This window comes from Nipponia nippon, unplaced genomic scaffold (assembly GCF_047370975.1).
Source record: "Nipponia nippon isolate SJK-2023a ecotype South Korea unplaced genomic scaffold, ASM4737097v1 scaffold_54, whole genome shotgun sequence".
NCBI classification, from domain to species: Eukaryota; Metazoa; Chordata; class Aves; order Pelecaniformes; family Threskiornithidae; genus Nipponia; species Nipponia nippon.
Window position 1 is genome coordinate 9111 of NW_028262374.1, and position 24166 is coordinate 33276.

A 24166-nucleotide genomic window follows, 5' to 3' on the forward strand; every position below is an offset into this window, starting at 1 on the left:
TCATGGGTTGGAATTAAAAAAGGCCTTCATCATGTCTAACAGTGACTTGGGAAGGCAAATGTCATAACCACAAATGTCCCCCCTTCCTGTTCCTTTTCCTGACCTTATATTGCTGAGCGTAATACCCTCTGGAATGGAATATCCCTTTGGTCATTTGGGGTCAGCTGTCCTGGCTGTGTCCCCTCCCAACTTCTTGCCAACCCCAGCCCACTCACTGGAAGGGCAGCGTGAGAAACAGAGAAGGCATTCCTGTTGTTTAAGCACTCTTCAGCAATAGCTAAAAGAGTTTTGGTCACAAATCTGAAACATGGAGCCCTGCGGGCTGCTCTGAAGACAATGCACTCCACCCCAGCCAGCCAGGGCACGCTGGACTTTTTGGAAGGTGTGAGAATGAGAACAGTGAAGAATTTGAGAGGGGGAAAAGGGAAGCAGTAAATTAAAGATGAGGCCAGGGATGGCATCGGGACTGTTTGGGGTGCCTGTGCTGCTGCCTTCTACCTGATGTGAATTATTTCCACAGTCAGAGGGAACCTGAGGGCTTTCCCTCATGGTGAGGACATGGAGAGGTGAGGAATGAGAGTGTCATTCAGGCTGGAAGGGACCTTGCTAGATATCCATAGAAAACATCCTGCTCAAAGCAGGGTCACACAAGGTTGCTCATGGTTTTATCCAGATGGGTCTGAGAAACTTCCAGGGATGGAGGCAGCGCCCATGCTCTGGGAAATGGCTTCCCATGTCTGGCTGTCCTCATGTTGCAAAAGTTTCTCCCTATATTGAGCCTGACCCTCTCGTGTTCCAGCTCATTGCCTCCTGTGCTCCTGCCTTGCACCACAGTGTCTTCTTGGGAACCTCACCGTAGGCAATGCAAGTCTCTTCCATCCTCCCCGCAAAGCCCTCCATTCTCCAGGGTGAACAAGCCTCTCCTCAGCCTCTCCTAACAGGACAAGTGCTCCAACCTTGACCATCTCTGTGGCCCTCCACTGAAATTGGAAACTGAAAGCAAAGAGGATGGCCAGGAACACACTCCCCTGGGTAAATCCAGTCTCCTTCTCTTTCAGACACCCAGAAATGGGATCCGAGTGGACATGCACTGGGGCACAGCCCTGCTCATTCATTCCCCTGCTCATCATTTGGGCATTCTGGAAAGGTGTATGCATTGTAGAGGTGCTGCCAGTGATCAGGGAGTTCCCAGAGTGTCTGTGACCTATCAAAGATGCTGGAGAGTGGCCTCGCTGTGCCATTGGCCTGCTTGCTCAGCTCCCTGCGATGCTGCCCCTCCTGTCTCATGCACTGGTAAAAGACTGATTGTTCAAGGGACCCCTGACTTGGTCCCCATCCACTGCTGCCTGGTCTCCTCCTGAGTTCTACCTCAAGGCACAAAGGCCTGGGAGACCTTGCTGGGGAAGTCTGAGGCAAAGAGGACACCGAGAATCTCACATCTATCTCCACTTGCTCTTGCTAAATTCAGCAGTGGCCACACAGGATCTTTCTTTCTTCTTTAACTGTTCCTGAAGCAGTAAACCCTCCTTATGGTGCCCTTCAGTTGCCTTTCAAGTTTAGACTGCGTTTTGATCTGGACCCTTGCTGAGCTTGGAGGATGCTGTCCTTGAAGAGCAGCTCTCCTGAGCTCTGCCACCATGCCTTGGCAGTTTATTCCATCAGTATCACAGCTCTGTCTCTGACATTAACGGCTCCCACTCATCCTGTCTGTGCTCCTGAATGACGGCACTGCCACACATTTGGACTGAAGCAACACCACTGTGGAACCAGGCAAGCTCATATTTGCCATAAGAAACCTTGTACCAAGTGTCCAAGACCCCCTGTGTGTAAAAGCAGAGATATGGCATGGGAAAAGAGAGCTGCATGTCTTTCTATCCCCACGTCTAAGGACCCAGGATGAAATGCCTAAATTCACTGAACAGAACACGTCCTCCCAGCTTGGAGAAATTAGATCCTTCCTGGTCACCTTCCATGTGTCCTGTCTAAGGATGGGACAAAAAAGTAATTCTCATACCCAACTATTTTTCTAATAGGAGTAATGACACTGCAGGGGAGAAGCTGAGGGAGGGAACATGAGTGATGCCTTCAGCCTGTTTCCCAGCAGGTTCCCCTGCAGCCCCAGGGACACCTGGAGGGAGCCCAGAGGGGCAGAGAAAGTGGTGCCTTGGGCTGGGCCTCTGCTGCTGAGCTGGGCTGGGCTCCTGGCATGGAGGGAGCTGCTGGCAAGTGGGCAGCACTGCAGAGAGACAGCTCTACCCAGGAGCAGCTCCTCTGCAAAGGGCAGCAGGGGTGAGGGCACTGCCTGCAGGCAGCGAGGGGAGAGAAGCGAGGCAGAGAGAGGTTAAAGGCAGCCTGGAGTGGGAGGATGCTGAGAGCTCACTGGGGGAGAGATCTTCACAGCCCTCTACATGGTAAGTCTCTGGCTACAAGACAATGCAGCTGCCTTTTGCTGGGTGCTTTCCTAAAGCTGGCAAAACCCCGCACCTTATGGTATCTGTAAATACAACTCTCAGAGTTTCTCTAAGGCAGAGGAGGAGGGCGTGCTCCAGGGCGGGGACTCCCTCCTGCACCATCAGAGGGACAGAACAGGACGGCTGCCTTCTCCCAGGGATGGCTGCAGGGGTGTGAAAGTGGGTGTGCAGCCAGGGGTGCCCAGGGCTGCCCTTCCGAGCAGGGTCCCTGCACCCCAGGGGCTGTGTGCTGGGGCAGGGACCCTGCCGCCTGCCAGGGTCAGCACTCAGCCTGCCCGGGGAGCTCCAAACGGCACTATGGGGAGAAGCTGTGGCAGAAGGAGTTAGCCCTGGCAGGGCAGGGTGCTTCTGCTGTTGAGAGGGTGCTGTGTGGGTCAAGGCTGCTCAGAGCTTCAGTTCACTTCCAGAATATTTCCAAGAGGAGCTTTCAAGGAGAAGAGCAAGAAAAGAATTCCAACAATAAGGAACTTTCCTGAGTCTGTGTTTTAATTTCCTGCTCTTGGGGAACGGGAAGAGACAAATGATAAAGGAGTTCTTAATTTTGACAAGTCACTGAGACTGCTGAACTGTAACTTTGAGTGACCAGTAGGTCTTCCAGGAGTCCCCTGATGTGTTTTCAGTCACTCCTCTGCCTATGGACAGCACCAGCATCACCTCTGCTGGACACATTGGGGATAGTGACCTGTCCTTTTTTCCACCTGCAAACAGGAACATACGCCCAGCCGGTGCCCTGCAAACAGGCAGGTTTCTGGAGGGCCAAGGTGAGTGCACAGAGGTTGGGATGGGGTCTGTGATTGCTGACAGGGAAAAGCCATGGGACAGGGAAACATCTCCCAGCAGGAAAATCTCCAGGCAGCAGGGAGATGCTCTGGGAATGAGAGGAAAGTAAAACCAGAAATGTTGTGGGAGGGAGAATTCAGAAATCTCCGTATGATCCCCTCCAATGCAGATGCCTTCCTCTGAGCAAGCCCCCTTGCCTCCTCTCCCACCCACCAAAGCCTCTGCCCTCAGGGCTGGGGGCTCCAAGGCGTGAACCACCTCCCCTGCAGCCAGAGCTCCAGCAGAGCCGTGGTGCAGCTCTGCAGCCACGGGCCCAGTTCCCTCTGCAGAGCGCAGGGGCTGAGAGCAGCTGCCCGGCAATGGTGGTGTCTGGGAGGTGGCGTGCACAGCTGGGGAAGGGCAACGCTGTCTGAGTGCCCCAATGCCTCTGCCCTGGCCTCTCTCAGCCACACCCTCACTGTGTTTTGCCTTGTTCCTCCACTGGTCTGTGTTATTGCTATTGTTATCTTGGTCTTGCTGCCAGACCCTCTGGGGAGGTGGAGTTTTTGCTGCAGAGTCACACACTGATTCTGTGGGTCCTTTCATGCAGGTGCGTCCATGGGCACACATGTCCCAGCTTTGATGCTGTGGACATTGAAGCCTGTGGGGCTGGGGAATGAGTTGAATCTGCCTTACTCAAATGCCATTGTTAGCACACTTGGCTATCTCCTTGAAGATTCCTTCCAAGTTGTGAGCTTCCCTCCAGGATGCAAACCTGCCCTTAACAACTTTGTGTTATCTTCAGCCCCATGGAGAAGCACAGAGATGTTATGACAGGGAAAATGGTGACGCGTTTATGAAATGAGCCTTGTATGTCCGGGACTAAAAGTTGAGTGTTGAGACCTTGAGAAAGGGTGAGACATTTAGTGATCTGAGGTGGATCCCTCTGCTCACAGCAGTGCTTGGTGGCTTTTCAGGGTTATATGACAATGTGATCACCCTCCAGCTCAGAAAGGGGCAAGCCCAGGGCAGCTGGGAGCCAGACGGAGGGACAGACCAGCTCCCCTCCCTCTGCACTAAGCCACAGGCACTCCTCTTGCCTCGCAGGACTCCCTCTGTTCTCCCTGAGTGCAGAACAAATGCTGAGCCTTTCTGACATCCAAGAACACTCCCCTGGGTGCAAGGGGAGGAGAAGATGTGAAGGAAACCCAACCTCTCAACCTGCCTTCTGCCACCTCATTCCTTATCACTGGCAGTGCAGATGCTGACAGCCCCTTCTGCACTAGGAGCAGTTTCATGAGACAAGGTCGAACACCAGGACTGGCCCCTGACCCCACTCTTCCCATGAACCCACTGCTGCAGAGCAGGGCTGACTCCTCGGCAGCCAGTGGGAAGAAACCCTGCTCCTCACAGCACACTCAGCCAGCACCACCCAGGGCTGCAGCCACAGAGCTGAAGGAAGGTCTCCTGGAAAAAGAAAAGGGTGTCTGTGTGTAGCAGGGTGACGGTGTATGAGAAATGGCTTTGATTTTGCTCAGAGAAGTCTCCCCTGACTTGTCACTGTCTTTTCCTTCTCTGACAGTGTCCCATGCCCAAAGTCGACAAATGTCCAACAGCAGCTCCATCACCCAGTTCCTTCTCTTGGCCTTCACAGACAGGCGGGAGCTGCAGCTCTTGCACTTCTGGCTCTTCCTGGGCATCTACCTGGCTGCCCTCCTGGGCAATGGCCTCATCACCACTGCCGTAGCCTGCGACCACCACCTCCACACCCTCATGTACTTCTTCCTCCTCAACCTCTCTGTTCTTGACCTGGGCTCCATCTCTACCACTGTCCCCAAAGCCATGGCCAATTCCTTCTGGGACACCAGGGCCATCTCCTACGCAGGATGTGCTGCCCAGCTCTTTCTGTTTGTCTTTTTGATTTCAGCAGAGTATTGTCTCCTCGCCATCATGGCCTATGACCGCTACGTTGCCATCTGCAAACCCCTGCACTACGGGACCCTCCTGGGCAGCAGAGCTTGTGTCCGCATTACAGCAGCTGCGTGGGGCACTGGGTTCCTCTATGCTCTCCTTCACATGGTCAATACATTTTCACTGCTGTTCTGCAATGGCAATGCTGTGGACCAGTTCTTCTGTGAAATCCCCCAGATCCTCAAGCTCTCCTGCTCACACTCCTACATCAGGGAAGCCAGACTTCTTGTAGGTAGTGGTTTTCTTTTTTTGGGATGTTTTGTTTTCATTGTGCTGTCCTATGTGCAGATCTTCAGGGCTGTGCTGAGGATCCCCTCACAGCAGGGACGCCACAAAGCCTTTTTCACGTGCCTCCCTCACCTGGCCGTGGTCTCCCTGTTTATCACCGCTGGCATGTTTGCCTACCTGAAGCCCCCCTCCATCTCCTCCCCATCCCTGGACCTGGTAACGGCAGTGCTGTACTCGGTGGTGCCTCCAGCAGTGAATCCCCTCATCTACAGCATGAGGAACCAGGACCTCAAGGGTGCAGTATGGAAACTGATAACTAACTGGTTTTTTGAGCAATAAATTGCTTCTGCATAGCAGTTATATTGTAGCTCATTACAGGCCCAGCCTGTCTTCTGTATTTTTTGTTGTTGGCGGTGGCTTTTTTGTTGTGACAATGTTGTCATCTCCTTTCTAATTCACTGTCTGCTTTGCTTTTCTGACTGAGCGGCAGTGTAAATGAAGAGCCATGCTCCCTGTGTTTTTAAACAAAATAAAGGACCCTGCCGCAACAATTTTTTTCCTGACATCCTTTTTCCAAGGCCTTTTTGGAGCTGCAGGGACAGTTCCTGGGTGCATGGGTGGAGGGGAAAAGAGTCCCAGCATGGCAGCACTGCCAGGGAGTACCAGCGCATGGTCTTCCAGGGCTGTTCTCTTTCCACTTCCACACTCTCTTCCTGATCCCTTGTGTTGGTGTCAGCCCTGAGTGCTCTGGCAGCTTGGGCACAGTCGTGCTGCGTGGTCGTCCTGTGACCACAGGCAGGGACAGGCAATGGGCACCTCCTCAGGTGCGATGAGATGGGGTGAGGAGGTTGGAGATCTGCACTTGGAAACTGGATTCCTCTGCTCCCAGCACTGGCCTCTTTCTGTTGGGGGGAACACCCGAGTGCGATAGTCCTCCAGCTGGAAGAGCTGCCAGCAGAGGGCAGCTGAGAGCAGGGCTGATGGACAGAGCGGCTGTCCTCACTCTGCACTAAGGGACAGTCCCTGTGCCCAAGCTCAGCACCCACAAGGTTTCCCTTGCAGTGCAGCAGAAATGCCAGGCATTGCTGCATTCCAACCACTCCTCAGCTGTGCTGGGGCAGCTAGAGCAGAAGGCACAACCCAAACTGCCCACAGCTCTGCTCTGCAGTCAGGTGAATTGGGAGTGACAATGCTGAAAAGCTCTTTGATATTACGACTGGATTTAATCTCAGACAACCCCGAGTTCCTACTTACCCACTTCCACACTCTCTTTCTGATCCCTTGCGTTGGTGGAAGGCTTGAGTGCTCTGGCAGCTTGGTGACAGTCATGCTGTGTGGTCGTCCTGTGACCACAGGCAGGGACAGGCAATGGGCGCTTCCATGACAGAGCTGGCCTCCATAACAGCATTTCCATGAAGAAAGCTGATCTCCTCAGGGCAGTGCCTGAAGGCTTAGGTCTTCCTCCAAAGATTCTCTCAAGAACATGCCCAGGAAAGCAGACCGCAGATGAAAACACCAGTATACAGCTAAAGAATGTGAGTGTGCAGGGTTGGGGCCCGCAGCAGCGTCCCCGCACAGCCAGGCCTCCTGAGAGAGACCTGAAGGACCAGCAGGGCTGGGTCTGGCCTGTGCCTGTGTTCGCTGTGCACCCTGGGGAAGCTGCCCCAGGGCAATCATCCTGCACTAGCCCCTCACAACCACCATTGCCAGCACTGGCCTCTCACCCCAGCCTGAAGAGGTTCTTTGTCCCTCCATGGAAGGTCACCAAAGGAGTAGCTCAGAAGTCCATATTTGCATTGTACAGAGGAGATGTAAGCACGCACATCACATACGTGAGCTGAGATGAACCTGAGTGAGCACAAATGCCTTCAGCTATTCCTTGGGGTTCCATGAAGGCCTGTGGGACAGACAGTGCCTCGAGGTCACTTCACGTTGGGAGTAACATCCCATGGGAAACCGCCTGAATGTAGCAGTAGGATGTTCTTACTTGAGCCGAGGTCCCCATGTCCACTCCCCATGACAAGGGGCATCTCAGGTGAGTGCAGAGCGGGGCAATACACCACAAAGCTGAGGTGCCTCCCAGCCTCTGGAAGTGGCAGCAGGAGGCCAGAGAGACACTATGACTCCTGCAGTGCCCTGCCTCTGTGTGTAAGAGGGAAAGACTCTGTCTCTGACCACCCCTGGGTGCATATGGAGTCCATGAGGCCAGCTGAGATGTGGACGCCTGACAGAACCCTGCCATTCCTGTGTGTGACTCCAGGAACAAATCCCCCTGGCCCAGGGAGATTCATCTCAGCTGCCTGGGACAGGCTCCTTGCAAGGGCTCCTGTCTCCTAAGTCACCCTTGCCCGTGATTCTGGATTGTGCTCTCAAAAGTGCCAGAGCAATCAGAGAGGTTCTGAGGTCCCTGGAAAGGCAAACATCAATCCCATCTTCAAGAAGGACGGGAATGGGAACTGGGAGAATTACAGGCTGGTCAGCCTGCCTCTGTCCCTGGGAAGGGCATGGGACACCTCCTCCTGCAGCCATCCATTTCCAGGCACTAGAAGAACAAGAAAGGGATTGCTGAAGCAAAAAGGGCAGGGGAAAGAAAGGCGTGTTGTGTACATGGAATTTTGCAAGGCCTAGGTCTCCTGTGGTGTCCTTACAGCCAGATAAGTGCTACCTGTGCTGAAGAAGTGGACATTGGGTGGGAAATTGGCTGGACGATCAGGCTCAAATGTCACCAGTGGTACAAAGTCCTCTGGGCAGCCAGCTGCTGATGGCATCCCTCACTGACCAGCACTTAGGCCAACACTGTGCGACGTCTTTATTATCTGCCTGTATGATGTGATAGAGCGCACTTTCAGCTCCTTTCTGGATGATGCAAAGCTGGGCGGAGGCCTTGAACAGCCTCATCTGGTTCACCCTGCCTTGAGCAGGAGAGTGAGGCAAGATCATGTTCAGGGCTCTCTTCAGACACTATTTATTCTATGACTCAGTGAATCTGTCCCTTGGAGAGGTTTTTGAAGAGAGAATAGGTGGAGGTCTGTGATGATCGCCCTGGGGCACCTTGCTCGCGGTCTGCAGGGACTGTGGCATAGACCAGGTCCTGCTCTGCTGGCCCTTCAGGTCTCTGCCAGGCCTGGCTGTGTGAGGACACTGCTGCGTGCCCCCACCCTCCACACTCACACAGCTGAGCTGTACCCTGGTGTTTTTGTTTCCTGGGAACTTTCCAGCCCAGCCCCTTCCCAGCTCTCCCCACCTCCTCTGCCCTCTCCCCATCCCTTCCCATCCCAGCAGAGCAGCCCAGTCTGGGCTGGCCCCATGGCAATGCCAGCCACAGGCTGCTGCAGAGCTCTGGGCACTCACCCCACAGCCCCAGCCCCTCCGAAGGGCACAGCAGCTTTTACAGGGCAGAGAGGTGTCTCAGCCTCCCCAGCAGCCCCAGGCCTGGAGGCTGGCCATGACAGCAGGAAACAGAGGGCTGTGACAGTGTCCCTCCTGCCGTCATGCTCAGGAGATCCCCACCACCAGCAGCCTGCTTCCCCCCTGTGCCAGTCCTGCTCCCCAGGACAGCATGAGGGTCCTGGCCCTGGGGCTCCTCTGGTAGCTCCTGCTGCCCCAGCAGCACAGCAGCCTGCCCCAGCTGGACACGCAGGAACGGGGTGCTCTTTTTATTTCTCCCCTCCACAGCCATGATGCCCTGCTCTTCTCCCTGGACACCCCTTCTCCCCAGAGACCCTTTCCCCAGGTGAGTGTGTCCATGCTGGCCTGGTCGGCCGTTCCTGCACCCCTGGCCACGCTCCCCACAGGGCTCTGAGCTGGCGGTGCTGCTCTGCAGAGCGAGGGGACTGTGGTGCCCTGGGGCCATGGGGTGGCCCTGCACTGGCCATGCTGGTCAGGGTGAGAAGCAGACCCAGCCAGACAGGGATCACTGCTGCTCAGCCCCTTTCCCTCTTCCACTTCCCAGCTGGCCTGTGACCAAGGAAGGTGCTCAGTAGGACCTTGACACATTTCCATATGCCTCTGCGTTTGGCTGCTGCACTAAAGCTGACACGGGGTGTTTCAGCTAGGGTGCTATGGATCACTCTCCAGTGTCATGTCCCTTGGCCTTCTGCTTGCTAACAGCCCATCCGGGGACTGCAGAGAAAGAGCGCCCTTGGATGCAGCCCATCCACTCCGTAGACTCCGAAGGGGTGAGTTTGCTTAAGGAGCCCCTGACCTGATCCTCATCCACTGCTGATTGTTCTCTTCCTCCTTGAGTCCTGCCTGAGGGCACAAAGACCTGGGAGAGCTTGCTGGTGAAGACAGAGGAAAAGAAGACATCGTGTACTTCAGACCGAGCTGCATCTACTCTTCCTAAATTCAGCAGTGGCCCACTTCACCTTTCTGTGGTTTTGTCATGGTTAAGGAAGATGTAGCAGCTTACCTCATTGCCCTCTGACATCCCTTGCAAGCTTGACCTTTTGGGGAGCTTTGACTCACCTAACACAATCCTTATTTCTCCAGACAACGTTTCTAAACTCCTCCTTTGGAGCCTCTCCCTGCTTCCACCTCCTTGTGGCACCGGACCTCAGCCATGAGGTTCCTGTTGAGCTCAGTGGGTTTCCTGAGGTGAAGGGTTGTTTCCCTGCGTATCAGGACAGACCCTTCCAGTGCCCGGAGGAAGATGTCCTTAAAGGCCTCTCAGCTTTCGTAGATTTTTCCCTTTCAGATCTTCCTCTCCATGGGATCTCCTACTACCAGGGCTCTGAGCAGGACAATGTCTGCTTCTCTGAGATCCCAAACCTGTGCTCTGCTGGTCTCCACAGTCACCACAGCCAAGGCTGACATTTCAACATCCCTGCCCAGCCCTGACTCACCCTCTTGGCCAGCTTGGAAGCTGGGAAAAGAAGTTAACCCTGAGATTCTCCAGGACCCAATGGGACTGTTTGCACGCAAGCACTTTGCCCATCCAGTGAGTGCAAGGGTCGCTGATCTGGGGACTTCCTCGGCTGCCTACAGAAGACTTTGTCCACTTTCTCACCCTGACTGATGGTTCTAACTCTCACACTCATGTCACCTTCACTGGTTTCTCCTCTGTTCCTCACCCACATTCACGCAGCCTGTCTTCTGCCCCACCATACATTCCATCTGCCCCAGCCTTCATAGAGGGCATGCCCCGGTCTCATTCTCTCACCTTCACCAATCACCCTCAGTGTCCCCTAAAGAGCCTGTATCTAGCCATGACAGTACCCAACGCTGTGCAACCTGTTCCACCACATCACTGCAGTGTTTCCCTCAGAAGCTCCGTGATGGAATAAGGGGCTCCAGATGCTCCTGCCTGTGTCCCAGGCTGAGGGCATGGGTGCACACTCCGGTTGCAGCAGCTCAGCAAAGGCTTCTCATGGAGAAAACTGGAACCAAGCACCCAGGACCCTGCGTAAGCAAAGGCTTTGCTTCAGAGCAAAGATGTGCTGGGAAGGATGGCAGGTGGCAATGTAATGATGAAATGAGGTGCTCATGAAGACAACAAACCCTGCAGTCCCTGAGGCAGAGAAAGGCAGGCCTGGGCCATGATGGCCTTGCAAGAGAGAAGTTTGCTGCCTGAGCTGACTCGGCAGCACCTTGTGCCAGTCTCCAGGAACACAAGGTACCCCTGAGAAAGTCCCTAGGTGAGGTAAGCCTGCACTCCAGCCAGCCTGTGGACATCAGTGGCATGGTTTTTTTTTTTCATATCATTAGGTAAGTGGGTAGAGGAGATGGGAGAAGAGAACTGTCAGGGGTTGAGAGTCCAGGGACATGAGTGGAGACCCTGGTGTGATGTGCCTCCCAATCTTGCAGCACATGTGGGTGTAGATGAGATGGACCTTGCCTCCTTGCTGGGGTGCTGGCATTCAGGTGCTGGCACAAAGGCACTGGACTCCTTTGGGAGGCCCTGCTGTGTCTGCCCAGCCCCCACTCCAGTGGGACATGGCTTTCCTGGAGGTCCTGTGCCACATTTGCCAGCCACGGGCAGTTTCACTGGGCACCCCAGCCTCCCCTGGCATGGCACTAGAGGCCTTTCTGATGCCATTTAAAACAGAGCCTTGAAACAAGGTAGGTGCCTTCACTGCAGGGATGTGCACGTGCCTGAACTTTGCAGTGAGCTGAGCTCTAGGGAGTGCAGTGGATGGTGCTGCAAGACAAATCTGACCCCCCTTCTCATGCACTCCTCCTCTTGGTCAGCTGAAAGTCCAGCAGCTGCCATGGAAATGTGAGTCTGACAGACGTTCAGATGCCCTAAACATTGGGTGTAATGTGAGGTGGCCAAGGCACCCTCCCCACCAGCCTCACAGCTGATGCTCCAGGCAGGTGTGGGTGTCCCAGGTATGCTCCATCAGAGCTTGCAGACACATCCACAAGTCTTGGACCACCCTGGCACCTCAAATGCCACCAGGAGTTTGTGTGAGAGCAGCTGACTGCCACCCCCCATGCCCACGCATCCCAGTGGGTGCTCAGGGCAGGGGCTGGTCTGCAGGCACCTGTTTTGTGCACCCTGAGCTGAAGCAAGAGGAATCCCAGCAGCTGTGGGTCTGTGGGGTGCATGGGGGAGAGCCGAACCCCACTGCAGTCTCTGGCCTCTTCACCAGAGAGGAGACACCTTATGGGCTCAGCTGAATCCCTGCCCTGCACTGGGGGGAAATGATCTCTGCCTGTCACTGCCGAGGTGACCCACCTGGCAATGTGATGGGGAGAGGGGTAAAGGGACGGGAACATTTCCACCTCTCATAGACCACCACGCCATGTTTGGGAAAATGCCACTTCTAAAATCCATCTCTCCAGCGTTCAGAAAGGGTCAGGCAGTGATGACATCAGTCTGTGTCAACCCCTGCTCCCCAGGAGAGACCCTGCTGCCTCTCAGTCGCTGTCAGCCCTTAGAGCCCCAGGGACACCTGGAGGGAGCCCAGAGGGGCAGAGAAAGTGGTGCCTTGGGCTGGGCCTCTGCTGCCGAGCTGGCCTGGGCTCCTGGCATGGAGGGAGCTGCTGGCAAGTGGGCAGCACTGCAGAGAGACAGCTCTGCCCAGGAGCACCTCCTCTGCAAAGGGCAGCAGGGCTGAGGGCAGTGCCTGCAGGCAGCGAGGGGAGAGGAGCGAGGCAGAGAGAGGTTAAAGGCAGCCTGGAGTGGGAGAACGCTGAGAGCTCATTGTGGGAAAAATCTTCACAGCCTTTGACACGGTAAGTCCCTGGAAGCCGGGCAGTGAAGCTGCAGTTGCAGGAGGGATCTCCAGAAGCTGCTACATCCCACAACCTATGGGATCTTTAAGGTTGATTCTCACAGCTTCTCCAGTGCAGAGGAGGAAGAGATGTTCCAGAGCAGGTTTTCCCTGCTGCACCATCAGAGGGACAGGGCATGATGGCTGCCTTCCTCCGGGGGTGACTGCAAGGATGTTAAGCCGGGTGCACAGCCACGGATGCCCAGGGCTGTCCTTCAGAGCAGGGTCCCTGTGCCCCAGAGGTCTGTGTGCCAGGGTCAGTGCTCAGCCTGCCGAGGGAGCTCCCAAAGGCACTGTGGGGAGAATCAGTGGGTGGAAGAAGGGACCCCTGGTAGGGCAGGGTCCTTCTGCTGTTGAGAGGGTGCTGCGTGGGTCAGGGCTGCTCACAGCTCCAGTTCAGCCCCAGAATATTTCCTCAGGGATGTTTCAAGGAGAAGGTCCTGGCAGGGATTGCCATAAAGACAATGAAGAGTTCCTGAATTTGTCTTTTCAGTTTCCTGTTTTGGGCTGGGGGGTAGTGGAAAAGGGACAAATGGAAAAGGATCTATTGACGTTAAAGAAGTCAGGGAGACTCCTGAGCGAGTGATCAGTAACTCCTGATAGCAGCCTCCTAAAGTGCCCTCAGCCTCTCCTCTGCCTATGCACAGCACCAGCATCACCTCTGCTGGACCCATCAGGGTTCTTCTGACCTGCCCTTTTCCACCTGCAAACAGGAACATGCACCCAGCCAGTGCCCTGCAAACAGGCAGGTTTCTGGAGGGCCAAGTCGAGTGCACAGAGGTTGGGATGGGGTCTGTGAGCACTGAGAGGGAAAAAACATGGGACAGGGAAACACCTCCCAGGGTGAGAATCTCCAGGCAGCAGGGAGATGATGAGGGAACAAGAGGAAAGTAAAACCAGAAATGTTGTGGGAGGGAGAATTCAGAAGATCCGTATGATCCCCTCCAATGCAGACCCCTTCCTCTGAGCAAGCCCCCTTGCCTCCTCTCCCACCCACCAAAGCCTCTGCCCTCAGGGCTGGGGGCTCCAAGGCGTGAACCACCTCCCCTGCAGCCAGAGCTCCAGCAGAGCCGTGGTGCAGCTCTGCAGCCACGGGCCCAGTTCCCTCTGCAGAGCGCAGGGGCTGAGAGCAGCTGCCCGGCAATGGTGGTGTCTGGGAGGTGGCGTGCACAGCTGGGGAAGGGCAACGCTGTCTGAGTGCCCCAATGCCTCTGCCCTGGCCTCTCTCAGCCACACCCTCACTGTGTTTTCCCTTGTTTCTCCACTGGTCTGTGTTATTGTTATGTCCTTCTTGCTGCCAGGCTCTCTCGGGATGGGAGTTTCAGCTGTGGAGTCGCACACTGATCTTGTGGGTCCTTTCATGCAGCTGTGTGCATGGGAACAAGTGTCTCAGCTTTCCTGTAACCTGTGTGGCTGTGGGCAATGCAGTCTGTGGGGCTGGAGCATAAGCTGGTTTTCCCTTAATCCCAACAGACCAGCTCCCCTCCTTCTACACTAAGCCCCAGGCAATCCTTTTGCTTCACAGGACTCCCTTTGTTCTCCCTGAGTGCAGCAGAAATGCTGAGGGTTTCTGACATCCAAGAAAACTCCACAGGTGAAATGGGGGGAGTATTAAAAAACCCAAACCTCTCAAGTTGCCTTCATCAATCCCTGTTCCTTAGCACTGGGAGTGCAGGTGCTGGCAAGCCCTTCTAAGTTAGGAGCAGTTTCATCTGTCAAAGTCGAACAGTAGGACTGACCCCTTCTCCCACCGTTCCCATGATCTCACTGCTGCAGAGCAGGGCTGACTCCTTGGCAGGCAGCGGGCAGAGGCCCTGCTCCTCACAGATTGCTCGGCCAGCGCAAGCCAGAGTTGCAGCCACAGAGCTGAAGGAAGGTCTGGAAAAAGAATTGGGTGGGTGGGGGATGAGGCAGACTGTATCAGAGTGAGAATTTAAAAGAAAGCTTTGATTTTTCTCAGCAAAGTTTCCCTTAACCCTTCATTGACTCTTCCTCTAAGAACAGGACCCCACGGGCAGAGGAAGCAACCATCCAACAGCAGCACCATCACCCAGTTCCTTCTCTGGTCATTCGCAGAAACACAGGAGCTGCAGCTCTTGCACTTCTGGCTCTTCCTGGGCATCTACCTGGCTGCCCTCCTGGGCAATGGCCTCATCATCACTGCCATCGCCTGCGACCACCACCTCCACACCCCCATGTACTTCTTCCTCCTCAACCTCTCCCTCCTCGACCTGGGCTCAGTCTCCACCACTCTCCCCAAATCCATGGCCAGTTCCCTCTGGGACACCAGGGACATCTCCTACGCAGGATGTGCTTCACAAATCTTTGTGTTTGTCTTTTTGATGTCAGCAGAATTTTATCTCCTCACCGTCATGGCCTACGACCGCTATGTTGCCATCTGCAAACCCCTGCACTACGGGATCCTCCTGGGCAGCAGAGCTTGTGTCCACATGGCAGCAGCTGCCTGGGGCACTGGGTTTCTCCATGCTCTCCTGCACACTGCCAATACGTTTTCACTCCCCCTCTGCCAAGGCAATGCTGTGGACCAGTTCTTCTGTGAAATCCCCCACATCCTCAAGCTCTCCGGCTCACACTCCTACCTCAGGGAAGTTGGGCTTATTGTGGTTAGTTTTTCTTGAGCTTTTGGGTGTTTTGTTTTCATTGTGGTGTCCTATGTGCAGATCTTCAGGGCTGTGCTGAGGATCCCCTCACAGCAGGGACGCCACAAAGCCTTTTCCACGTGTTTTCCTCACTTGGCCGTGGTTTCCCTGTTTATCAGCACTGCCATGTTTGCCTACCTAAAGCCCCCCTCCATCTCCTCTCCATCCCTGGACCTGGAGGTGGCAGTGCTGTACTTGGTGGTGCCTCCAGCAGTGAACCCCCTCATCTACAGCATGAGGAACCAGGAGCTCAAAGAGGCACTGAAGAAGCTCATTCAATCAGCAGTCTTTCAGCAGCAGTAAGCTGCCCATGTCTCTTCACAAGTGATTTCCAATGTATCTGGGGAATCTCCTGTGCTTTGGGCATTTAATCTTTGATAACTGTGTTTCTCCAGGAATGTCTACATGCAGTTTGCTTCTCCAGAGGCATGAACCCAGTCTGTCTGACCCAAAGGTCTTTGCACATGTGCCTGGCCCAATGGTGCAGCTGGCCTCCCATGTCATGTCTCTGTAATAAAAGGGGATTTCCCCAGTGCCGGTGTCTGGAGGTCGGGCTCTTCTTCCAAAGCTGAGGTCAGGAACAGGCTGATGATGTTGTCCCCCCACAAGGCCGTGCTGCTGTGCTGGTGTTCTCCATGGGCTGAGGGGAGGAGGGCATGGGGCAATGTGTTAGGGAATGGGACTGGTCTTGGTGGTCAGCGAGCTGGGCAGGAGGCAGCCGTGTGCCCTGGCAGCAAGGCAGGCCACCAGCATCCTGGGCTGTACAACCAGGAGCATGGCCAGGAGACGGAGGGAAGGAATTCTCTGGAATATTCCATCCAGACTTCAGATACCTAATTCTGGGACGATATTGGCAAGCTGGATTGGGTTTAGCAAAGGCCCCTCAGGACAGCCTGGGACTGGAGCACTTTGCCAGTAGGAGACGCTGAGGGAGCTGGGCTTGTCCAGCCTTGAGAAGGGAAGGCTGAGGGGGACGTCATCCCAGCCTGCCAGTCCCTACGAGGAGGTCATGGAAAATACAGAGCCAGGCTCTTAATGATTGTGTTCTTAGTGATGGTTGGGAGGAAAATACCACTGGGCATTCGGCCTGGAGATAAGGAAAATGTTTTTCACCATGAGGCTGAGCTCCTCACTCCTGGGCTCTTCTTCCCAAGTGAAACCCCTCCAAGATGAAGTCCCAAATGTGGATCTGAGCCTAATTTGGCCTGAGGTACTCTCCTGACAGTGAGGGACAGATAAATCCCAGCAAGATTCAATTACTTGGACTACCAGTGCGGTCCAAAAAGGCCTTGCACAGGCATGGAAGAGGCTGAGGATCTCATTGCCTCATTTCCCCACCCCTTGCCTGGTAAGGTCTGCCCCCAAGTCTCCGTGGTCCTTGAGTCCCCCAGCAGCCTCTGCGGTAGCAAAGCTTCAGCCATGTGAGAGCAAGCTGCAGCTGGGGAGCACTAGTGCCAGCTGGACACAGGCAAGTGCCTGGGAGCAGAGGGGATGCACCCAAGGGGGCTGAGGGAAACGGCTGCTGTCATTGCAAGGCTGCTGCCCTTTGGCTTTGAAATGTCATGGCGGCTGGGGGGAACATAAGGATCCTTGTTAGAAAGTCCAACTGATGGCCAGTTTCTGGAGGCATCCCTCCCGGAGAAGTGCTGGGGCCAGTGCTGTCTGACATCTTTAGTGGTGGCCTGGACAATGGGACAGAGTTCACCCTCGACAGGTTTGTGGATGACACATAACTGGGGGGAGCCCTCCATTGAGTCGGGGGCAGGGAGGGGAACTGGATGGTTCCCAGAAATATCTCCCACATTGAATTACTTAATAAATCTTTACCTGGAGTTCTCTGTGAAGATAAACTACGTAGAGGAAGGAGAAAGGGCAGAGATGCTGAAGAAGAGCTGGGAAACAGGTCACTATAGATAGAGTAGTTTTTCAGAATAAATTTTCTCCACTGAGAGCACTGGTAGGAAATGTATTTCGATGAACAGCTGCATATAAATATGTTGGCAGAGGGGAAGTAATGTGCTGTGCTCATGTGGTCCTCCCAAATACAAAAATAAAAAGAGGAAAACAGTATTAGCACTCAGCCAAAATACCTGACATTCTGCAAATGAAGACTGTTTTGAGTTGTTGCCTAGAATAAGTTTTAAGTAGGTTTCAACTCAAGACTAAGACCTACGTTCAGGTCTGGATTCATTTGCCCACATGCAGAGGCTGTTGCTGTCTGAGCTGCCCTGGGGTTACAGATGTACCCATGAGGTGCTTGGAAATGTGACCCAGGGCTCCCTTCTGGAGCATTAGTTGGTCACCTGGAAACCTCCAGGCATCTCGGTTGAGACATCTTCTGTCTCTCCATTTACTGCAAAGGGAAGCCTAGACAACTTGATTAGAGGTAGACATCTGTGTTGAGGTGTTTGGCGCTGGGTCAGGACAATCTTGCCCCTTTCTGCACCTAAAATACAGTGACAATTCGTGCACCGCGGAGGGAATGTGAAGAGAGTGTGTCTTGCTGATTTAGGGACTCCTTCCAGAAGTGCTGGTAACACAAAGATGTTGGCCATGCAGAAACAGAGCGTTTCCCTGAAGACGGTCGCCCTTCTTCTCTGGAACGGTTGAGAGAGCTCAGCCCCTCAGAGCGTGACCGGCTGTGTGAAAGGGCGAGCAGTGGCAAGGCCAGTGCTGGGCAGGGAGTGTTTTAGGGCACTGAACTCCATGTGAGACACAACCATACTGTTTTTAATGTTACAGGCCTGATTACGACAGAACAATTCAGAAAATGTCAAAAAATAAAATGAAGCAACAAAGAAATTAAGGAACCAATTTAAAGGGAAGGAAATGTTCTACTTCTGTGGTGCGTTGATGCTGGTTGGATGCCAGGTGCCCACCAAGCCACTCTATCACTCCCCCTCCTCAGCCGGACAGGGGGGGAAAAATATAACAAAAGGCTCGTGGGTCGAGATAAGGACAGGGAGATCACCATCAATTCCTGTCATGGGCAAAACAGACTCAACTTGAGGAAATTAATTTCATTTATTGGCAATCAAAAGTCAGAGTAAGATAATGAGACATAAGTACAATCTTGAAACACCTGCCCCCCACCCTTTCCTTCTTCCTGGGCTCAGCTTCCCTCCTGATTTTCTCTTCCTCCTCCCCAATGATTGGTGCAGGGGGACAGGGAATGGGGGTTGTGGCCAGTTCATCACACGTTGTCTCTGCTGCTCCTTCATCCTCAGGGAGAGGACTCCTCACACTCTTCCCCTGCTCCAGCGTGGGGTGCCTCCCATGGAAGACAGTTTTCCACGAACTGGTCCCACAGCTCAGCTAACATGGGTGTTGTCCTGTCCTGGGCACTTTCCAGACCGGACCAGACCTTTCCTGGCTCTTCCTATCTCCCCTGCCCTCTCCCCAGCCCAGCCCCACAGAGCAGCCCAGCCTGGGCTGGCCCCACGGCAGTGCCCACCGCAGCCCACAGCCCCAGCCCCTCTGAAGGGAGCAGAGAAGGGTCAGCCTCCCCATCAGCCCCAGGGCTGGAGGCTCACCCTGGCATGAGGAAAGGGAGGTTAGGGAAACTGCAGGAATCCTGCTCTCTGGTCCAGGAGATGCCACAGACTGACCATGCCCCATCATTGCCAGTCCCCCTCCCCAAGCCAACACAGGATTCTTGGCCAGGGCACAGAGCAGCGTGCCCCAGGTGGATGCCTGCAGAAAGAGGTTTCTCTTTCTCATGGATTCCTCCCTGCAGGCACAGAAATGCTCCCTTGCTCTTTTCCCTGGCCACTCCTTTCCCCTGGCCAACTTCTCTTGGTTCCCACCCCATGCTCTCCACAGGCCCCTGAGCTGGCAGTGGTGCTCTGAAGAGACCACGTCCTGCTGTTGTCCGCAGCCATGGCTCCAGGGAAGCAGCAGCCCCAACATGAAGGTGGCAGAAAGGATCTGCCCACTGAGGCAGTGAGGGGCAGCCCCAAGGTCCATGAGTGCCTGCTCCTCCATGTGGCAGCTGGGCTGGTGGCTCCTTGACACCTCCTGTGTGCTGGGGTTGCACCCCCAGCTCCAGAGGAGTTGTCAGAGACACTGGCAGAGGTGAGTTTAGCAGCACATATCCCAGCCATGAGTCAAGGGCTGACCTATCGGCTGTTTCAGGAAGAAGTGACCTCACAGTGCCTTTCCCAGACACATTCCTGCTGTTGGCCTCTCACCTCCAGAGGCAGAAGTGACCTCACAGCCCCCTTCACAGCCATTGGCTTCCTAATGGATTATGAGTTCCTGAGACACATTTGACCACATGATACCATACCCAGCCCTCACCCTACTTGTGGCCCAGTATTTGAACAGATAAAAGTAAGCTTGTTTCATCAGTTTTATCTAATCCCTGTCTCTCTGTTTTTTCCTTCTTCCTCTGTGTCTTCTGTCTTCAAAAAGCTCTCCAAGGCAAAGAGTCATTGAATCCTAGAAAAACTCAGCTTGGAAGAGACCCCTGAACATCACCTTGTCCATCTATCCTGCTCGAGGCTGGGTGAACAAGATGAGGTTGCTCAGGGGCTCTGCCCAGTTTGGCATCATCCACAAAGGAGCTGAAAAGGCACTCCGGCACATTATCCAGGCAGTTAATGAAGACACTCCAGAGTGTTGGCCCCAGGGCTTGCACTGAGGGATGCCACTAGGAAGTGGCCACCAGCAGGACTCTACCACTGCTGACATTTGGGCTGGATCCACCAACCACCTTCCCACCCACTACATCACCCACTGCTTCAGTCCAGGTATCACCAATCTGGCTCTAAAGAGATTATGCGAAACCATGTCAAAACTCTTGCTAAGGCCCACATACAAAACATCCTCCTCTTTCCCCTACCCACACAGATTCAGCAATGCCTCTCTTGTCCTACAAGTACCTGGAAATGGCTGCAGCAGTATTTGGCCCATCCTCTTCCCAGGGACTGAGGTGACGCTGACCAGCCTGTAACTCTCCCAGTCCTCCTCCTTGCACTTCTGGAAGAAAGGTTTGGTGTCTGCCTTTTCCGAGGACCTCAGAACCTCTCTGATGGCTCTGACACCTTTGAGGGCACAATCCAGAAAGGGTGACATGAGCAGCCAGGAGCATTTGCAACGAGCCTGTCCCAGGCAGCTGAGATGAATCTCCCTGGGCCAGGGGGGTTTGTTCCTGGAGTCACAGACAGAAAGGGCAGGGTTCTGTCAGGCATCCACATCTGAGCTGGCCTTGTGGACTCCTTATGCACCCAGCAGTGTTCAGAGACACAGTCTTTCCCTCATACACATAGAGGCAGGGCACTGCAGCAGGCATAATGCCTCTCAGGCCTCCTGCTGCCACTGCCTGCGGTGTATGGCCCTGCTGTGCATTCATCTGCGATGCCCCTTGTCATGAGGAATGGACACAGGGACCTCAGTTCAAGGAAGCAGATTCCACTGCTGCATTCAGGAGGTTTCCCATGGGATGTTGCTCCCAGCGAGAAGTGGCCTGAAGGCAGTGTCTGTCCCACAGGCCTTCATGGAACCCCAAGGAAGAGCTGATGGCATTTGTGCTCACTCAGGACCATCTCAGCTCACGTACATGATGTGCATGCTTACATCTCCTCTGTACAATGCAAACGTGGACTTCTGACCTAGTCATTTGGTGTCCTTCCATGGAGGGACAAAGAACCTCTCTGAGCTGGAGCGAGAGGCCAGTGCTGGGAATAGTGGTTGCAAGGGGCTGGTCTGTGGCCATTGCCCTGGGGCACCTTGCCCAGGGTGTCAGGCAAACACGGGCACAGAGCAGACCCTGCTGTGCTGGTCCTTCCACTCTGTCCCTGGAGGCCTGGCTGTGCAAGGGACACTGCTGTGTGCCCCAGCCCTGCACACTCACACACATTAGATGTTCACTGGTGTTTTCCTCACTAGGGCACTTTCTTGATCTTGTTCTTGACAGCAGCTTTGGAAGAAGACCTGAGCCTTCAGACACTGCCCTGAGGACATCATCACCCTTCTTTATGGAATAGCTGTTGTGGAGGCCAGCTCTGTCACAGAAGTGCCCATTGCCTGTCCCTGCCTGCGGTCACAGGACGACCACGCAGCACGACTGTCACAACGCTGCCAGAGCTCTCAGGGCTGACACCAACGCAAGGGATCAGGAAGAGAGTGTGGAAGTGGCAAGAGAACAGCTCTTGAAGACCAAGTGCTGGTGCTCCCTGGCAGTGCTGCCATGCCGGGACTCTTTTCCCTTCCATCCATGCATAAAGGAACTCTCCCTGCAGCTCCAAAAAGGCCTTGGAGGAAGGATCTCAGGTAAAAAAAATAGTCACTGAAGTGCTCTTTATTTTGTTTAAACACACAGAGAGCATGGCTCCTCATTTAAACTACCACTCAGTCAGAAAAGAAAAGCAAAAAATGAATTAGAAAAGGAACAACTTTATCCCAAGTAAAAAACCACCACCAACAACAAAAAATACAGAAGACAGGCTGCGCCTGTAATGAGTTACGTTATAACAGCTATGAAGAAGACGATGGGCAGTTTATTGCTCCAGAAAAACATCCAGTTATCAGTTTCCACACGGCACACTTGAGCTCCTGGTTCCTCATGCTGTAGATGAGGGGGTTCACTGCTGGAGGCACCACCGAGTACAGCACTGCCGTTACCAGATCCAGGGATGGGGAGGAGATGGAGGGGGGCTTCAGGTAGGTAAATATGGCAGTGTTGACAAACAGGGAGACCACGGCCAGGTGAGGGAGGCACGTGGAAAAGGCTTTGTGGCGTCCCTGCTGTGAGGGGATCCTCAGCACAGCCCTGAAGATCTGCACGTAGGACAGCACGAAGAAAACAAAACAGCTGAACGTTACTAAGAGACTAACCATAAGAAGCCCCAGCTCCCTGAGGTAGGCATCTGAGCAGGAGAGCTTGAGGATGTGGGGGATTTCACAGAAGAACTGGCCCACAGCATTGCCGTGGCAGAGGGGAATGGAAAATGTACTGGCAGTGTGCAGGACAGCATGGAGAAACCCAGTGCCCCAGGCAGCTGCTGCCATGTGGACACAAGCTCTGCTGCCCAGGAGGGTCCCGTAGTGCAGGGGTTTGCAGATGGCAATGTAGCGGTCAAAGGCCATGATGGTGAGGAGATAAAACTCTGATGACATCAAAAAGACAAACACAAAGGTTTGTGAAGCACATCCTGCGTAGGAGATGTCCCTGGTGTCCCAGAGGGAATTGGCCATGGATCTGGGGACAGTGGTGGAGACTGAGCCCAGGTCAAGAACAGAGAGGTTGAGGAGGAAGAAGTACATGGGGGTGTGGAGGCGGTGGTCGCAGGCTACGGTGGTGATGATGAGGCCGTTGCCCAGGAGGGCAGCCAGGTAGATGCCCAGGAAGAGCCAGAAGTGCAAGAGCTGCAGCTCCCGTGTGTCTGTGAATGCCAGGAGGAGGAAGTGGGTGATGGAGCTGCCATTGGACATCTGCTGCTTCTGGGCATGGAAACTGCCAAAGGAGATAAACCAGAAAAATTCAGAGAAGCTTCTCTGAGCAAAATTTGATTCCTTCATTGTGAAATACCTAAGGGAGCTTTTCTTTCTGGGGGGAGTGTTATGCAGCTCCGAGGCTTCAGCTCTGCTTTCTGCTGGTTGAGTGTGCTGTGCAGAGCCGTGCCCTCTCCCCAGGGGCTCCTTGAGGGTCAGCCCTGCTTTACAGCAATGACCCATGGAGGCAGCAACAGCCCAGGGTGTTTGGAGGGAGGGTTCCTGGGGAGGAGTTCCCTGTGCTGCACTAGAGCGCAGGGTGCAAGCTCCGAAGGACGCTTTCTTCCACAGAGGAAGGTGGGAGATGAGGTGCAGCAAATATATCTCATTACACTCCGGTTTAGAAAACAGACACCCCCATCCCACTTGGGAAATGTTCTTGGAAAGGGTAAAATTCCCCCGTTGCCCCGTTGCTCTCAGTGTAAACCTGCATCAGTGCTCGCATCCAGGAGGGCTGCTCTGTCCATCAGCCTGGTGCCCAGCTGCTCTGTGCTTGCAACGCTCCCAGCTGCAGGAGGGCTGCTCGCAGAGGTTGTTCCAAACAAAAACTGCTCTGTTCTGGGAGCAGAGCCGTCCTGTTCAAGGTGCAGATTTCAAAACACCTCTCCTTTCCAGCACAGCTCTGCAGAGTATGATGGAGAGGACAGGACAAGGATGCTGCTTTGTTTGAGTAGATCAAGTGCTCTCAGACATCACAAGGGTCCTACAGGAGAGCTGTGCCCTTCTGGAGTGATGCTCACAGCCCCACAGGACTCCCTGTCCAGCCTGATCAGGTGTCTGAAGGTGATGTCTGCTAAGGGAAGCAGTGTCTCATTGCCCAACCACTCACTGCAGTGTCTCGAGCCTGGAAAATGAAGAGAGGGCTTGGGCACCTTGGTCCCATGGAAACACCTCCAGGGCAGCATCCTCCAGGTCAGGGCCAGAGCAGGCACTCAGCACCCCCACCCTTTGCCCCACACCACCACCATTACTGCCAGGGAGCCCAAGAGCAGGAAGAAGAGCAGCACAAGCAGGTGGAGGAACAAAGAAAAACCCTGTGACTCTCCTCCTAAGGGAAGCAAGGAGAGGAGAGGCAGCCGGGCACTCAGGAAAGCCTTCTCCTCACCCAGCAGGGCACAGCACCTCCCGGTTAGCAAAAGCCCAGGGCAGCTGCTCACAGCCCCCTTGCCCTGCAGAAGGAAGCGGCCCCGTGTCAGGGGAGATGCCCCTCTGCTGTGCCAGAGCTCTGGCTGCAGAGGAGGCACCTCCTGCCATGGACCACACAGCCTTGAGGGCAGAGGCTGTGCTGGGTGGGAGACGAGAGCAGGGGTCTTGCTCAGAGGAAGGTGTCTGCATTGGAGGGGATGACAGGGAGCTTTCCAAAGTC

The 24166-nt window shown here is 54.5% G+C and overlaps 2 protein-coding genes and 1 pseudogene across 2 annotated transcripts; 2 read left to right on the top strand and 1 right to left on the bottom strand.

Moving 5' to 3' along the window:
* Window positions 1–4748: 4748 nt before the first annotated feature.
* On the top strand, window positions 4749–5768 carry LOC148051782 (olfactory receptor 14C36-like). The gene has a single exon (XM_087735259.1). The coding sequence runs from the start codon at window positions 4749–4751 to the stop codon at window positions 5766–5768; it is 1020 nt and encodes a 339-aa protein (XP_087591385.1).
* Window positions 5769–7445: 1677 nt separating this feature from the next.
* LOC148051783 (olfactory receptor 14A16-like) lies at window positions 7446–15634 on the top strand (annotated as a pseudogene).
* Window positions 15635–21783: 6149 nt separating this feature from the next.
* On the bottom strand, window positions 21784–22740 carry LOC148051784 (olfactory receptor 14A16-like). Its single transcript, XM_087735257.1, has one exon. The coding sequence runs from the start codon at window positions 22738–22740 to the stop codon at window positions 21784–21786; it is 957 nt and encodes a 318-aa protein (XP_087591383.1).
* Window positions 22741–24166: the final 1426 nt, after the last annotated feature.